This window comes from Cimex lectularius, unplaced genomic scaffold (genome assembly GCF_000648675.2).
Source record: "Cimex lectularius strain Harlan isolate CLEC.00 unplaced genomic scaffold, Clec_2.1 scaffold43, whole genome shotgun sequence".
NCBI lineage: Eukaryota > Metazoa > Arthropoda > Insecta > Hemiptera > Cimicidae > Cimex > Cimex lectularius.
The window spans coordinates 1,786,719-1,803,027 of record NW_019392661.1 but is presented as its reverse complement, the minus strand read 5'-3'; the positions used below and the strand labels follow the sequence as shown (position 1 = coordinate 1,803,027).

The 16,309-nt window shown below is 32.2% G+C and overlaps 1 protein-coding gene across 11 annotated transcripts; it reads right to left on the bottom strand.

Moving 5' to 3' along the window:
- Window positions 1-2,651: 2,651 nt before the first annotated feature.
- LOC106673689 (caldesmon-like) lies at window positions 2,652-15,203 on the bottom strand. 11 transcript variants are annotated; one of them, XM_024224894.1, is made up of 35 exons: window positions 15,040-15,203; window positions 14,808-14,921; window positions 14,652-14,741; window positions 14,488-14,577; window positions 14,238-14,417; window positions 14,115-14,174; window positions 13,994-14,053; window positions 12,621-12,668; window positions 12,386-12,451; window positions 12,276-12,320; window positions 10,619-10,687; window positions 10,387-10,461; window positions 10,039-10,101; window positions 9,903-9,962; window positions 9,646-9,705; window positions 9,519-9,581; window positions 9,367-9,438; window positions 9,255-9,299; window positions 9,082-9,189; window positions 8,980-9,030; window positions 8,610-8,666; window positions 8,493-8,546; window positions 8,343-8,402; window positions 5,370-5,447; window positions 5,228-5,290; window positions 5,086-5,154; window positions 4,859-4,906; window positions 4,730-4,783; window positions 4,602-4,673; window positions 4,451-4,523; window positions 4,300-4,385; window positions 3,867-3,980; window positions 3,559-3,810; window positions 2,923-3,055; window positions 2,652-2,840 (listed from the first exon to the last, which is right to left on the bottom strand). In XM_024224894.1, the coding sequence occupies exons 2-35, from the start codon at window positions 14,909-14,911 to the stop codon at window positions 2,667-2,669; spliced, it is 2,796 nt and encodes a 931-aa protein (XP_024080662.1). In that variant the 5' UTR covers window positions 14,912-14,921; window positions 15,040-15,203; the 3' UTR covers window positions 2,652-2,666. The 11 variants fall into 11 exon arrangements, with proteins under 11 accessions (XP_024080662.1, XP_024080663.1, XP_024080667.1 ...); XM_024224895.1 differs by having other exon boundaries at window positions 3,559-3,804; XM_024224899.1 differs by having other exon boundaries at window positions 14,828-14,921.
- Between the last annotated feature and the right edge of the window lie 1,106 nt (window positions 15,204-16,309).

Genomic DNA, 16,309 nt, shown 5'->3' with positions numbered 1-16,309 from the left:
ATTTGGCGTCTAATGTCAGTGTTGCATTTTCGCAACACTGGTCACTTATACTAACTTGTATTTTCTCTTCCTTTGAGATTTATTTATTTTTATGTTTCCCATTTTTCACTACTCTTTTCTTATATTATTATATAATGTTTATCTTATCTTTTCACAGTTTATTCTATTATCTTATCTAGTATCTTATATACTAGTGATACATTATTATTTCCCTTTTTTATTAGAAAGTATTATACTGCCCATGAGCTACTGTGTATTTTGTCGGAATTACAGGATAGACCGAACTGAAGACGCGCCCATAAAAGATATAGCTATTATGAAAAAAGAACCTAGAGGTTCATATCAGTCTTGTATAGAAAAAACTCATCAATTCTACTGTGCCGGTGGAACAATAACTCGGTGGTAACAGTATTTTCGAAATTGCCAAACAGTCACTCCGCTACGCCAGGCTCATAGATATTCTGCAGCTCATAAAAAAAAATCCAGGTCCAACAACCGCAAATAATAAAGTCTTACAACCAAAACATGTGGGGGGGGATGGACAGGATGGATCAAAACGTTGCCACTTACCGTACATCCATCAGGTCTAAAAAATGGTGGTGGCCCATATTTCACTGGGCCGTAGATGTGGCTTTACAGAATGCCTGGTTGTTGTACAGAGCTTCTCAAGAAAAGACATTAGATGTTTTGCAGTTCAAGAGAAGTGTTGCGAATGAACTGCTTGAAAGATTCGGAAATGCACCTAAATGAACAGGGCATTCGACATCAACTGTTATGAACAGGATTTCATCGAGGACCCGATTCGACAAAATTGGGCATTTCCTAGGGACGAAAGAAAAACGAACTCGATGTGGAATATGTAAATCCACAACCATAAAACAATGTGTAAAATGCAGAATCGCATTGCACGAAAAATGTGTTCTTGAATTTCACCAAAACTAGACAATTGAAAAAAATTTGTAGTTGCAAAAAAGACTGTTGTAAAAATATATATAATTATAAGGTTATTATGATTCATGATTATTTTAATTTACCTATATTTCGAATTTAATCCTAATTTCATACATATGTATAGGAGAAAGGTAATAAGGAGAAAAGAATCCTCAAGTGGCCGGTGTTGCGTTTTTGCAACACCCTAATTTGCATACTAAATGCCTAGCTATATTTTTTTAAACATTTTTTATTGTTAATAGGGGTGAAAAAGAAAAGCTACCTTAAAGATAATTTCGAAATTCCTCAAAAAAAATAGTGGGCATATACAGGTTAATCAAGTTGAGATCTCACAAGACTTGTTCATCCTGGGATGACATGATTTACATCCAGACCTGAAAAAATACTGTTTTTAGAGGTAGAGCTGACTCATTTGTGCTAATAAATTAAATTCATACTGCTCCAGTGTGCTTGACATTCCTCTGAGTAATTGGGAAAGAAACCCCTCCATTCATGCTAATAAATTACATTCACACTGCATTCATACTGTCCCATAGAAATAGATATTCCTCATTACATTTGGGGAAGAAGCCTGTCCATTCACACTAATAATGTACATTCACGTTTCTCCAAAGTACTTGAGGTAATTAGGAAAGAAGCTCCCTTCATGCAAGCTAATAAATTACATTTTCATACACCAGCTTTCATTCACACTGTCCCCGAGTACTCGATATTCCTTGGATAATGAGAGAGAAACTCCATTCACCCTAAAAAATTTACATCCACGTCCCAGAGTATTCGAAAATTACAATCACATACATTAGACTTCATTCACTCGAGGACCTGATATTCCTCTGGGTCGATTCTTCCATACTAACAGATTTCTTTAATTAATGATACTTTTTATCTAAGGTATTGGTTGAGATGAAAAAACTAGTGCTACAAGCAAGATTCAAGCCCACGACCTTCAGCTAATGGGGTTCAAAACTCCCTTGTGGTTCTAGCATTTTCGTCTCAACCAAGATGTTAGATAAAAAATATAACTAATTAAAATAATTAATGTGGTATGACTACTAAATTCATATATGGCTTAATCTAATAAATTACATTATATTTAGTGGTTTGATTTGAAAAATTACTTCTTTCAATTAATCGGCCTTTTTTTTATAAAGTTTTGGTTGAAATGAAAAAGGTAGTGTCATGAGTGGACCGTCGTGGGTTCGTATCCCGCTCGTGACACTAACTTTTTCATTTCAACCACAATCTTGCATAAAAAGGTTGATTAATTGAACTAAATTACATTCACTCCGTACATTGATACAAAAAACTTTCTTATTTACCTTTTTCATTCAAGCCGGTAAATACAGACACACATCTCATTTATTCGTGCCTGAGTACTCATTCTGAAGTATTGAATCAGGCTTGTGGAATGTTGAATTTTTGTCTTTGCCCTCAATTCTGTACAATTTATTATTGTGCTCTATAATGACAATTTCGATAATGTGATCGTATGTGGACTATGCACAACCTGGTTAAGGAGGACCTTTTCATTTCTAGACCACAAGCGATGGCGATCATTTTGGTCTGCTGATCTTCACTGGATTGGTCTGTCAGACATGTTTAAATTTTGTTCAGTGGGCACTCATGTCTTTATAAAAGAAACTGGACCACCAGACACAGCAAAGATGGTAAATTGTTGAAACAGACCAAAACAGTTACGATCGGCAGAACGCGTTTCAACTAAAGAGATTATATGTAATTAATATGTAACAAAAATGAATGTCGATTTTAACAAAAACATTGTTCATTTTAAACGTGTGCACTGTAGAGATGAATTTGAATTGATTGGGCGCTCGGAGGTTTCTATTTATGACTACTTCTAGCCGTACAGTGAGGTCATGTGAACTTTCCTTAAACAAAAATTAATCATTAAGACAGCTATAAAACTTTGAAATCAAGAATTTAAATTATCATAAAAATATGATATCATACTTTAATTCGCAATATCTTCTCATTATTTCCTCTTCTATAATTCGAATGAGGGTGAGAATTGGCTTCACGTACATCCCGTTGGCCTTTTTCGTGCTGCGCAGAAACTCCAAACCCCAATTTAATTGGACAATACCTGTTATATACAATTTAAATTGATGTAATATAAAAAAAATATATTATTTGCTATGACTAAAAATCTTTAAAAAGAAAAAAAAGCTTATGACCTTGTCTGATCCTTACATTTTCAAATAGTTTTAAAATTATATACAAATTAAGTAGAAAAGTAATTTTTGGAGTTTTGGATATACTGCAATTTTGCAGATTTACTGCAATTTTGCAGATTTACTGCAATTTTGCAGATTTACTGCAATTTTGCAGATTTACTGCAATGATTTTAATTAATATTCTGAATTTTTTTTAAGTTAAAAACTCCATGAGAACATTTTTTATACATATTGTTATATTTTTATCAGTGTGAAATTCAATTTTTATGTAATTTTAACAAGGATATCTTGTGTGCCTTAAAAGTTAAATAATTGTGAGAGAAGCAGTTAAAACAGTATGGTGTGACCAATTTAAAAAAAAATTAATTCAAGATTCTGTAGGGAAAAGAAATTATAGTTAATAAATTCATACTGTTGACTAAGTTGTGTATCAGTTCGTGATTCACCTAGCCCTTGTTTAGACTCCGAATTCGAATACAAGGACCAAATGATGGCGATGAGGTTGTCGAAGAGTACCCAGAAAGGAGGTACAAGGGCCATGCACCCGTAATTCTCTTTGATGTCTTTCTTCGAGAGGCAATATGTTATCGGGCAGAATCCCATCCTTGGTAGCTTAGTCGATTCAGCTTGGCACTGGTTCATGTCAACCGTCTCAAGTCTAGAACTGACATTGGTTTGAAAAAAAAAAAAAGACGTTGAGTTTGATTTTAAAAAACTTACAAGTACTGGGCTAGACATGGATTGTCAGTGATAGTAGACTTGTCCTGCATACAGTTGGTCGACTGTAATTCTTTCTTTTCCAAATAGAGATAATATAACCCCTTAGACTCCAGTCTATAATTAAAACAATGAAAAATAAATTATTAAGTTCTTTTGATGTGTAATTTTATTGGCCTTTGGATGTCAAATATGCTGTGCAAGTATCAGGGAGAAAGACAGGAAAATTAAAAAATCATAGTCAAGCTTTCAGCATATTTTATGCTTCATCAGGACTGCTATCTATAACTTTTTTTGTAACAAATTATTGTTTCATCTCTGAGATTGATACAGATGCTAAAAAAACAATCCAAAATACTCGTAGTCAAGAAGTTATATTTATATTACTGTCAAAATCATGTTTTTTTACTTTTTTTAAAATCATAATATAACATACTTTTTCTGTCGTCTTCTTGTTTTGTTTCGATCCTTCACAGGCTTGCAACAAACACACTCCATGGCATCAACTAAGAACTTTTTACGCTTCCTAAAGAATCATAAATCGTTAGTTAAATGAAAGCATTTCTTGTTAAAGATGAGAAACCAACTTTCCTTTTTTGCTTCGATCTCACTCTATCTTTACTCCGACTGGAATCCCTTTTTGTTGAACTCTTGCTTATCCTATATTAAAATATCGGATAGAAAATTTACTTTACAGTTACTTTTTATTAAAGTGTAGTAATATTTAAAAATTCTTACGATGTTGTCGACTTCTTTCTGCCATCCGTACTTGAGGTTAGTCCGGTGTTTATAGAAACTCGTGAAGAGCTTCTGTAATTCAAATAAATGTATAATGGCTTTTAATTTTTTACCATAAACTAACTTACTTATTTGCACTTCCAACACTTTGGAGACTTCTATCTGACTGCGAAGTGCCTATACTAAAAAACAAACGGAAATATTAATGAATGTTAGGTGTAAGCAGTTTACATCATAATCATTTTTAATAATCATACTTGGATTTTGATTGAGTTGATGACATGCTTATTTCTGGTTTACTGCTCCTAGATGAAATATACTTGTACATTTAATCTTATCTTGAAATTTTAGAACAATAAATATATTTAACTTAATCAGTATCTCAAATTAAATGAAGTAATTGTAAACTAATTACTATTTTATTATTTTTATTAAATTTTATTAATGTACTATTTGTTAATAGATAAGAATAATTAATAATTACTTGTATATCTTAGTGCGTGTCAATTTCTTTTTACTCGGTGTATCTCTATCTAAATACTTTTTTACAACCCTGAAGAAAATTATAATTGTTTAAATACAATATAGATTATACTAGTAACAATTTTTTTTTTTTTTTTTTTTACTTGTCATTTGATCTCTGGCTTCGGATTGAACAAACGCTGGTGCCTGACCTCCTGGCTTGCGTTCTGTAAGATTTACATTTAGTTTGTATAGTTATTTTTTTTAAATTGATTATTATGAATGAAATTGTCATAGAAAACTAACTTGTTCGTTTTGTTTTGCCCTTCACTTTTCAATTTTTCAGTACTACGTTTAATATTATAAGAACGTTTCTGTTTCTTACTGAAAAACAATTTTAAAACTTTGTTTATACAAATGTAAGGAAATGAAAATTACTGAAATCTATCTTAATAGATAGTATATATATCTGTCTATCTATCTCAGCCGTGACACCAAGCAAAAGTAATTTACGTAGGGGCTTAGAATCCAACTACCCACTGAAAGCGTCAATCCACTTTACAATACATTTTTTCATCCATTAAAATACTGTGGGCTCTGCCAGGATTCAAACCCGAATTGCTAGCACGACAATTACGAGTAGGACGCCCTAACCGCTTGGCCACAGCAGTACCCTAATAATGACATACTTAGCACAGAAAAGTGTGTTTTAGAGAAAAAATTATTAAAAACTATTAATTCACTACTTTCGTGGTCCGCTTGACCAATTAATACATGACAATTAATTAAGGTTTTTAGTTGAGATGAAAAAAAGCTAATGGCACGAGAGGGATTCGAGCCCACGACCTTCGGCTAGATACACCGCTGCTCTACCACTTGAGCTATCGTGACCTCGATCCACTCGGACATCAACTCCCCATCTCAACCCTACCTCGAGGTCACGATAGCTCAGGTGGTAGAGCAGCGGCGTATCTAGCCGAAGGTCGTGGGTTCAAATCCCTCTTGTGCCATTAGCTTTTTTTCATCTCAACTAAAAACCTTAATTAATTGTCATGTATTAATTGGTCAAGCGGACCACGAAAGTAGTGAATTAATGATTTAAAAATGAAGTACACTTCACTAAAGCTCTCCGTCGCCATTTCAATTGTTGTCGAGAATCCAAACCGATTACACGACATTTGAAAAATGGCAAAAGGAGGGAAAATTCAAAAGGTGGGGTTGAGATGGGAAGTTTGTGTCCGAGTGGATCGAGGTCACGATAGCTCAAGTGGTAGAGCAGCGGCGTATCTAGCCGAAGGTCGTGGGTTTGAATCCCTCTCGTGCCATTAGCTTTTTTTCATCTCAACCAAAAACCTTAATTAATTGTCATTACAAACTATTTTTGCATTAACATAGGCCCAAGTTTAGGCCAAGATGAAGAGAGAGAGAAAATACAATATACAAATAAACAAAACATAATAATAATAAATTAAACTTTTTGATAAATTCTGCAAAGTTTTAGGCAATTAACAATGATTGGGGCAAATATGGCACTTTTGCCCAGAAACATACACAAAGACAGAGGACAAGTTCTTCTTGATGCTTATGCAAGGTAGTTTTTCACTTAGCTGCCGGAATGTGGAAAAGGGTAGTTTTCAGAAGAAAGATGACAACTCTTTTCTTAACCCTTTATTGTATAGATCACATCATAAACAAAACCTGAACCCAATCTGAACAGACTGTTTTTCTTTTTTTTTTTCTTTTTTTGTTCTCTGGCAAATCATCTCTCTCCTCGGCCTACTGACTCCTCAGTGGTGGCTATGTCCTCTTTCCTCCATGTACTGAGCTCCTTGCATTTAATAATACTTATTTGCAATAATGATATTTGACACGTTTTACATTGAGCAAATATCTATGATTCTTTACTCAGTCAAGGTAGCTAGTTAAGAAATTTTCCCTTCAGCTTGAAAAGACAGTAAATTTCTTATAGAATTAATTCTCAAATCGTCTTATACAGTAAGAAAGATACAATTTTTCCAGCAATGAAACAAATCTGGGCTTCCCAGCTTGACAAAAGTTCAAGTTTGAAACTAAATTCCCAGTCATATGTGGCCAGGGTAATCCAATGCTGGAACCAGAGATCATTTCTATTAATAATGTCTAGAATCACTATTCTTGTTAGACTTTTGAAAAGAAGAGAAAGCCCTTTGTGGGTGTATTTAAATTGTAGATAAAAATAGATCAAACAGTTTTCTGGAAGTATCTCTGGAACTTTTCAGCCACTTCATAGAACTGATATGTTGGTGGACACTTAGTGGTATCCTATGTTGAAAATAAATGAAGACCAGAATTTATTCAACCTTAATTTAGCAGTTGAAACTTTGGCAGTTAAATGTGCTTGTGTAAAACCACTTTTCTGCTAAACTTCAGTCTACACCCTTCCTAAAAATGTTGTTTTAGCTTTGTAGCCCCTGAAAACACAACTTTTCCAAAATGTTGATGTTCTATTGCAAGCCCATGGCCAAGTCAGATACAAGCATTAATAATAAGGCTTTAATGTTGGCATTACCGATGTTGACATCATTCTCAAGGATAGATGACAGGTCTCCAATACAGAGGAGAAAAATAAAGGACTTAAGAGATACCCTTGACTCAATCCACTGCCCACCGAGAAAATTCAGATTTACCATGGCATTAATGAATTCAGACGAAAGACCCTAGTTGTAATAACAGATTGTATTCTAAGTCAAACGATTTTTAATGTCAACAAAGAAACAATAAATTTCATTTCTATTTTGCAAAAACAACGTTTAGTAAGTTTGTTAAAAGCTGAGTATCCCATGTAAAGCCCGCCTGAATAAGTAATCAGACATAAAACCCTTAAGAATCAGATTGAGTGAGGGAGTGAGTGAGGAGTGAGTGAGTGAGTGAGTGAGTGAGTGAGAGAGAGAGAGAGAGAGAGAGAGAGTGTGTGTGTGTGAGAGAGAGAGAGTGAGAGAGAGAGATTTGGCCTTTCCAATCATTTTGTTCTGTCTGTCTTTGATGTTTTGGTCAGACAAATATATTTTGGTATTTCAGTATCTTCAAAGATAGGAGAGAGTAAGAAAGGAAAATGAAGAAAGAGAGAGAACAAAATAAGCAATTAACATAATAACAACTAAACTTGTATGTAACAAATTAAGTGCAATCATTGATACTAGACCTGTTTCCTTTTTAATAAAATAAATAATTGGAAATAATGTTAAAATTAAACAATTTCAATAGCCAGTGTAAATTAACAATTCAAATATTTTAACTCACTTATTATTCGTAGACTGACTTTGGACTGAAGAAGCACTATCCTGAGATTGTTTTTTCTTCCTTAAACAATACAATTTTTGTACAGGATATTGTATATTTTCAAAACAAAACAAAAAAATTAAAACTTCCAAATATTTTTGAAAAACTTACTGCCGAATTTGCACAGAACTATGTCTATTTTTAGACGACCGCTTCTTGTTTGTCCTGCAAAAGAAAATTTAATACGGTTTAATATATGATGAATAGTTCAATTAGTTACATACTTACTCATCTGTAGAGCTCCTGACTGTACAAACGCTAGTGTTCGATTGTGCCTTTTTTGTCCTTTAAAAATTTATTCAAATTTAATGCTATTTGTTTTTTTATTAACACAATATATAAATAGAATTAATATAAAAAAATAGTTTTCTGAAAAATGAAGTACAAATGACTGTCTTTAGCATTATTATTTTAATCATCAGAGAAGAATTTTATGTGAAATATGACTTTAAGACAAGTAATCAATGTTACTTCTGAATGATTGTTTTTCTAAATTCCAATCAGTTAAATAGTAGACAGATTAAATTAAAATATACACATATTAAAAGGTATGCAGTTAATAAGTGATAAACTACATCGGTATTTTGAAACATCATACTTTCCATATATCACTGGAATACCATTTGTACTCTGGCTCTTCTTTCTGATTCTGCGATTAAAACAATTAGTATATTATTAAAAATGTGATTTTTTAACGTACTGTTCAAGTTTGTTCATGCTATGCGATCGGCTAATTTTTGTTGCTGATTGTTTTTTGATTTGGCTGGATGCAGATTTATGAGTGACCGTCTCATTATTTTGTTGAGTTCTGACATATTGTAAAAGAAAAAAAAAATTAATTATAAAGCATGTTTTAATAGGCAATACCACTACCTGAGTTGGTTTCTTGAACCTCCTTCCAAATCTTTCATTTTACTTCTTTATTTAAACAAATATATATTAATATGTATGTATAATATATATTTAAAAAGTTTTCAAAACTTACGACGGTTTTCCCTTTTGCATCATATCAGGATGCTGGAAATTTATAGCTGAGTCTGATTTTCTAGATTTTAATCTGGAAAATAGTAGTTAGAAACCATAATTTTCATTTCTAATGGAATTGTGATGAAATATTAAATGTTAAACATGACCTACAATTTGCTTGTCTCTTTAACATTGATCCGTAGAAGGTTTATACTTGAAATACTCTTAACACATCTTGAAAAAAAATTAAACAAATAATGATTGATTAATTGAAATGTTAATAATTCATAAAGCTCACGGTATCACAGGTTCCTGTGCTATGAAGGTAATCGGCAGAGTTGTATTAGATTTTGTATGCCTATTCAGAAAAGTAGTTTTAACATTGTTTCAGTGTAATTAAATTTAAATTATGTGTGAACCAATGGTTTGATTTTTGTCTATAAATACTGTCAGTATTAATAAAAGTGCTAAGTAAAATATTTCAAGTAAAAATATGACTTTTATTAGAATTAAGCATAAACTGAAAAATTGTTAAAACATAAACAATAAACTCACAGTTTGTCCTTGTTTCTTGCGTTTTGGCTTTTATTAATCTTTGAATTTGATCGGTTATGACTTTCAAAAACAAAATATATAAGAAAAAGTTTTTTTTTTTTTTTTTTTTTTTTAAGTTAATATGTTAAAAACTCACGATTGTGACTTTTTCTTCGGTAGACTTGATTTTCTCACTAGTGTTGAACTCGGCTTCTTCTTCCTTTAGAAAAATTGTAAAGCGATTACTAATTATTCATAATAAAAATAATAATATCCCTAATATTAGTAATAATACAAATAGTATCCCACTCATGAGACTAACTTTTTTATTTCAACCAAAACCTTACATAAAAAGATTAATTAATTGAAAGAAGTAATTTGGTCGACCACTAAATATATTAGATTTAATACAAATAATGTATAGATGCTCAAATAATATATTTACAATTTAAGTGATTCAAGTTCAAAGAAAACAATTTTTGACTAACAATAAAAAAATCCTTACGTGCTATTATTTTTTTCGTTGCTTTGTTTTGTCTTCTGGATCTTATTAAGTGATACTTCAAATTGGTTTGCACTTCTGTTAAAACAAAAAATGCACACAGTTTAAGCAAACGGCTGAAGGCCAGAAATGTTATGTCATTATGTTAGATGTTAAAATAACAATTTAAAATTTATTTCCGTAATTTTACTCTTTGGTCATCTTAATTGAATAAATTATCCCTATGAAGAATTACCTTTTTCTCAGATGTTCACTCCCACAGCTATGAATTTTTTGCAAGCTTGAATTTTGCTTGTCATCTTTCCTAAAGTGGAACAATTTTTTTTTATAATTATTTTTTTACTGATTAACGCTTAATTTTCCATAAATTTTGAAAGCTAAACAATTCAAAGAGAACGGATGGATCTCAATTTTCTTGACTCATATTTATTTTTATGGCATAAGTACAAATCTCAGTTAAGATATTATCACTCAAATTACAACCCCTATCTCCTTTATAATTAATCTCGGTTTCAAGCAAGGCGTTTTTCCAACTAAAAACTTGTTCTATGGTCCCAGTCTACAAAGGCAAAGGAAGTAAGGATGAGATAAACAAATACCGGCTTGAGGGCTTTATTTAAAGGACATAATATATTAGTAATTTGCCAGTTTGGTTTTAGAGAAGATATTCAAGTTTACAATCGATATGCTCTAGTCATTGACTGTATATACAATGCACTGGAAAACAAACTTTTAGTAAGGTAAACACCTATGATCTTAGCAAAGCGCTGTAAAAGTGGTTGCCGACTTCTGCAGCTCTTTTCTCTCCAACAGATGGCGACCGGTCAGATGGCAAAATAAGAAATCTAAACTAAGAGAGGTAAATTGCGTATTCCACAGGGTTCGCTATTAGGTCCTGTCTTTTTCATTGTGTAAGCCAATAACCTGGTAACTAGTTTGAAGGGGATAAGTACAGAGAATGCCAAACTCAATTTGCAGATGACACTTTGTAGTAATAGTTTGGCCCTGCTCTGCTATAGACCTATTCTGCAGAGATACGTGAAAAATGGTGGCATCGTTCCACTCAAATTCAGCATGTTAATCCAGATAAGAGCCAGGAAGTCCTCTTTAACAAAAGTGAACCATCTTGCAAACTATTGGGTTTGCAATTGGGCACGGGCTTAACGTGGGAGAGCATAAAATAAGATATACAGTATAGCTGGATGACCTGCAAACTGTGTATTTTTATCTTTTCCAAAGGAAAATGACTATGGTCTGCTCTTGTGTAGAAATTCTAGTTATGTATATGAAATTTTATTGGTACAAAAAAAATTCTTAAGAATAATTCTGGAAAAACCAAAAATTGAACACATATCTTTGTACGTTTATTTTAATCTAAAAATTGTAAAAAATAATGTTAAAAACTATAACTTCTAGAGACGTGTACACTATTATACCAGAAATGCCTCGGACCTAGTTAGGCCAACATGTAAGAAATCACTTGTGTTCAATGAGAGGTTTGGCATTAGATTATCAATCAATTATTTGAAACTATTTGAGCTTTACCTGTTAAAAGATTTAATAATGTAATTTATAAATGGATAGTGAAAAGCCCGCTATATGATGTAAAAGATTAATTTAAACTTGTTGAAATTGCGTATAGGCTTAAACAATCCCTTAATTGACTAGTATTTATACATGTAAAAAAATTTATAACAAATAAAGTTTGGTTTGAACTAAACTTCACTTTCAATTTATGTTAAATATGCTTCAAAGAATTCAAAGAAGGTATTTCTAAATTGTTACTCTAGTGCGATAATAATTTTTGTGTGTAATTGGTTTTCCTTTGAAGTTTTCATCTGTTAAGGTTTAAAAAATACTCTCCTACAGAAAAAATAACTAGATGGACTTACTTCTTGTCTTCAACTTTTTCTCCACTGACAGCCACTTGATTTTTACTGCAAGTTTTACCTGTATGTCAATATTTATAGTGGTTATAGCAATTTTTCCTTTATAAACTTACGAATTTGTTCTCAAAGTGCTTTTATCCTGTATCATAGAAAGACTCGCTTTGGAGCTCTTCTTATTCCTAGAAAACCAACATTGATTTCTCAATTTTGTTTTTGAAATTTTGATATATTATGCCTGAACTAATCTTGGATTGCATATTTTATCCATAATGCATGAAGATGTAACTTGATTACTTAATAACCATAATAAAACAGATAAGAAAATTGTATTTTCTTTTAGCTACTTACACTTGTGATGTCGATGCTGTTGCATTTGAATCAGTTTTGCAGAGAAGCCTACATATAAAATGGTAAAATAGAGATGTTGTAAGTATTTATTCCAAAATATGTAATGACTACTAATAGAATTATTTAGCCATGGTATATTTAAATGTGTCTAATGTTTCAACTAAAAATTTAGATAAATAGGATTTTTACATGGGACAAACTCTATATCTAACAATTAGCTGACTTTTGAAAATTTATTTTCAGCGGAGGGTGTACACAATTTGAAAAATAAGCTGGGGGTTTTGAATCGCGCTAAGGGTGTAATTAAGACTTTTCAGATTCTTTTGGTCAGATTAAGGCATGATTAGTGTGTATGTATGTGGGAGGGAGAGAGAGAGAGAGAGAGAGAGAGAGAGAGAAAGAGAGAGAGAGAGATAAAGGAGAGAGTGGGAGAGAGATAGAAAGAAAGAATGAGAGAAAAAAGAATGGGAATGAGAGAGAAGAAAGAAAATAAGAGCGAGAGAAGAAAGAGAATGAGAGAGGAGAGATAGATAGAAGAAAGAGAGAAAAAGAGAGAGAGAGAAGAAAGATAGTGAGAAGAAAGAGAATGAGAGAGAAGAAAGAAAATAAGAGTGAGAGAAGAAAGAGAATGAGAGAGGAAAGATAGAAGAAAGAGAATAAAAGAAAGAGTGAGAAAGACAGAGGTGGGAGTGGGAGAGAGAAAGAAAGAATGAGGGAGAAAAGAAAGAGAATGAGAGAGAAGAAAGAAAATAAGAGTGACAGAAGAAAGAGAATGAGAGAGGAGTGATAGAAGAAACAGAATAAAAGAAAGAGTAAGAGAGACAGAGGAGAGAGTGGGAAAGAGATAGATTGAAAGAATGGGAGAGAAAAGAAAGAGAATGAGAGAGGGAGGAAAGAGAGTGAAAAGAAAGAGAATGAGAGAGAGAGAGAGAGAGAGAGAGAGAGAGACTGAGAGAAAGAGAAATAAAGAAGGAAAGAATTTATTATGTTCTAAAAACAGGTTCAGCGATGAGAAAACTCAGGGAACAAGAAATATATCTTCAATTTTTAATAATAATTTTTGATGAGGAGGAGATGAATGTCTGTCAGAAATCATATGTAAATGAGCAGACCAAAACGTTCAGAAATGATCAAACTACAGGTTGATCACCATGAAGATGTAATTTTAGGATGAATGTGCAGTAAAAAAATCTGAAGTAGAGATTAATTAATAACAAAAGCGTATACGAATGAAATTGATTATTTTAACTATTTGATGTTGAATAATTTATTGTAAAGGTCTAACAGACTTTTTCAGATGAAGATTACCCACAACTGGGCTGGGCTTACAACTCTTATTTTTGATTAAACCAATATAAATAATTTATGCTTACCTTAAACAATGCATATTTTTACTTGCATTATGCCTACACACACAACAGTACCGACAGTAACTGGAAAAAAAATTTTAATTAAAATTTTGAGTAAAATTGCTAAAACGTATAATGTGCTTACAGATTTGGCTTAGACTTTTGCTTATGCAAATACTTGTGTAATTTATTTTCTTGCTGAGATCTAAACAAAAGCGTATAAGAATGAAATTGTACATATATAAATAGATATGTTTATAAAACTCACATTGTAGTGAGTGGACATTTCTTGTAGCTATCCATGGAGGAGCAGTATTTTTTAAAACGAGGTATCGAACAGTGTCTATTAACTAATTCGTGGAATGAAGGATATAGCCTCTTACTGATAGTCTTTGATATTTTGATCTTTTCATAAGGCCTTGGCCTGCATTTCGTAGCCAATTCCTGTCTGAAATAAAAGTTGGATCAAAATTATTTCTACAGATTTTTTTTTGCTTAATTTACAGATAGAATATGACCTTTTGTACAATTCTTTGAAGCACTCAGGAATTAAATCTTCACAAAAGTTTTCTTCGGTTAAATTAGAAATTAGATCTTTTGAAGATGACCTGAAATATTTAAAATAATCTCGCTTGAATTCACAAACAATAAGATATCAAAATTAAGTTAAAACAAAATTTACATATTTTTATCCTGGCTCATATTGGCTTTTTTGTCTTTATCTGGAAATATCCTCGCTGTATACAAAGCAATGCTGTTTTCTGATTGTACTCTAAAAGTTAGAGGTAAATTAGAGATAAAGCGACTGTCGGTTTGTAACTACCCAAAAAATATTTACGCAACGTCTTGTGTGCTTACAGCAAGGCCAAATAATTTCTTAATTGATGAAGTATTTTTATGCGCTGTCTTTGCAGACGGATGCAAGTCAATTTCCTTGGTCATATCAATCAGACTAAAACAACAGACATTCCCAGTGAAAAGTAAAGTCGCCGCATAATTTGAAACAGGTCGTCCAAGCCAAAAACACACTGTAGAACCCGACCATTCGAGAAATAAATATTAATACTCACCTGTACTAACATAAAAAGTTTATCCTTTTCAGACAACTTTGCAAACAAGTCATTGCTCTTTTCCTCCGATGCCACTGTTTCACATCGTACGGCTTTGAAATAGTGATTTTGCAAATATTTTTTTCTATTTATATTTAAAAGTAAAAAACAGATGGAAGACTTCAAAAATATTAAAGAAAAAACATGTGTGAAATATTTATACCTGGGTGTCTCACTTGTAACAAATCCCCTGAAAAATTATAATAAATTCCTTAGCTAAGGATTAATAAAGGAAACAAAGACAAAACAGAAACTTACTACATATTAACAAAGGAAAGTTGAAAAAGTACACGAATTTTTTGTTTTAAATTTTATATTAAAAATCAGGGATAAGGCCAAGGAAAGAAAACACTCAGTTCACTCATCGAGCTTTCATGGAATGTAAATCAGGATTTGCAAACTATTGTTAATAATAATTATCCCTAATTAATATAAAATTTGCAAATGTAAATTTACAAGGTTAACAAATATGAACGTTAAGTACAATTTTAAATTCACTAATTTCGTAGTCCGCTTTACCAATTAATACATTACAAAACAAGTTAATGGCAAGCGCGGCACGAGGCAAAAAATGGCAAAAAGGAGGGAAAATTCAAAAGGTGGGGTTGAGATGGGAAGTTAGTGTCCGAGCGGATCGAGGTCACGATAGCTCAAGTGGTAGAGCAGCGGCGTGTCTAGCCCTAATCTAGGTTCAAATCCCGCTCGTGCCATTAACTTTTTTTCATCTCAACTAAAAACCTTAATTAATTGTTAAGTACAATATTGAAACTTATGGTTTATGTTAATGAATTTAAGGATTTACAGTGAATGAGATGAAACACCCACCTATTCTCTTCAGTTTTTTAATACTGCTGTTTCTCAAACATATTTCTTTTAGCATGGTTGATTATAAATTGACTATTTTCTCAATTTGTTGATACCGATTGACTATGTATATATTTATTTTAAGTCTCCATATATATGTATATAGAGTTTAGCATATAATCTTACAACTTGATATTTCATAAATTAACCTAATTGTATTTGAAATTAAAAATATGATTGAAAGGAAATTGAAATGTCAGTGGGCTGGATCGGCAGAGAAGCTCTCACATATCAAGACCTAAGTCAAGCCAATAAGTGGCCCTCTGAGGATCTGAATTGAAGAACATGGAACTACTGCTAAGAAGAGGTTGACATAAAGACACATATTTTAGACCCAGCTTGCAAAGAAAGATTGATCGGTGTCCCC

What these genes read in the sequence shown, in the direction of transcription:
- LOC106673689 (XM_024224894.1), bottom strand. Translation starts at nt 14,911, where the DNA reads ATGACCAAGGAAATTGACTTGCATCCGTCTGCAAAGACAGCGCATAAA. An exon ending in ACACGCACTAAGATATACAA is followed by an intron (nt 4,907 to 5,085) that starts GTAATTATTAAT and finishes TATTTCATCTAG; the next exon opens with GAGCAGTAAACCAGAAATAA. An exon ending in AGAAAGAAGTCGACAACATC is followed by an intron (nt 4,524 to 4,601) that starts GTAAGAATTTTT and finishes ATTTTAATATAG; the next exon opens with GATAAGCAAGAGTTCAACAA.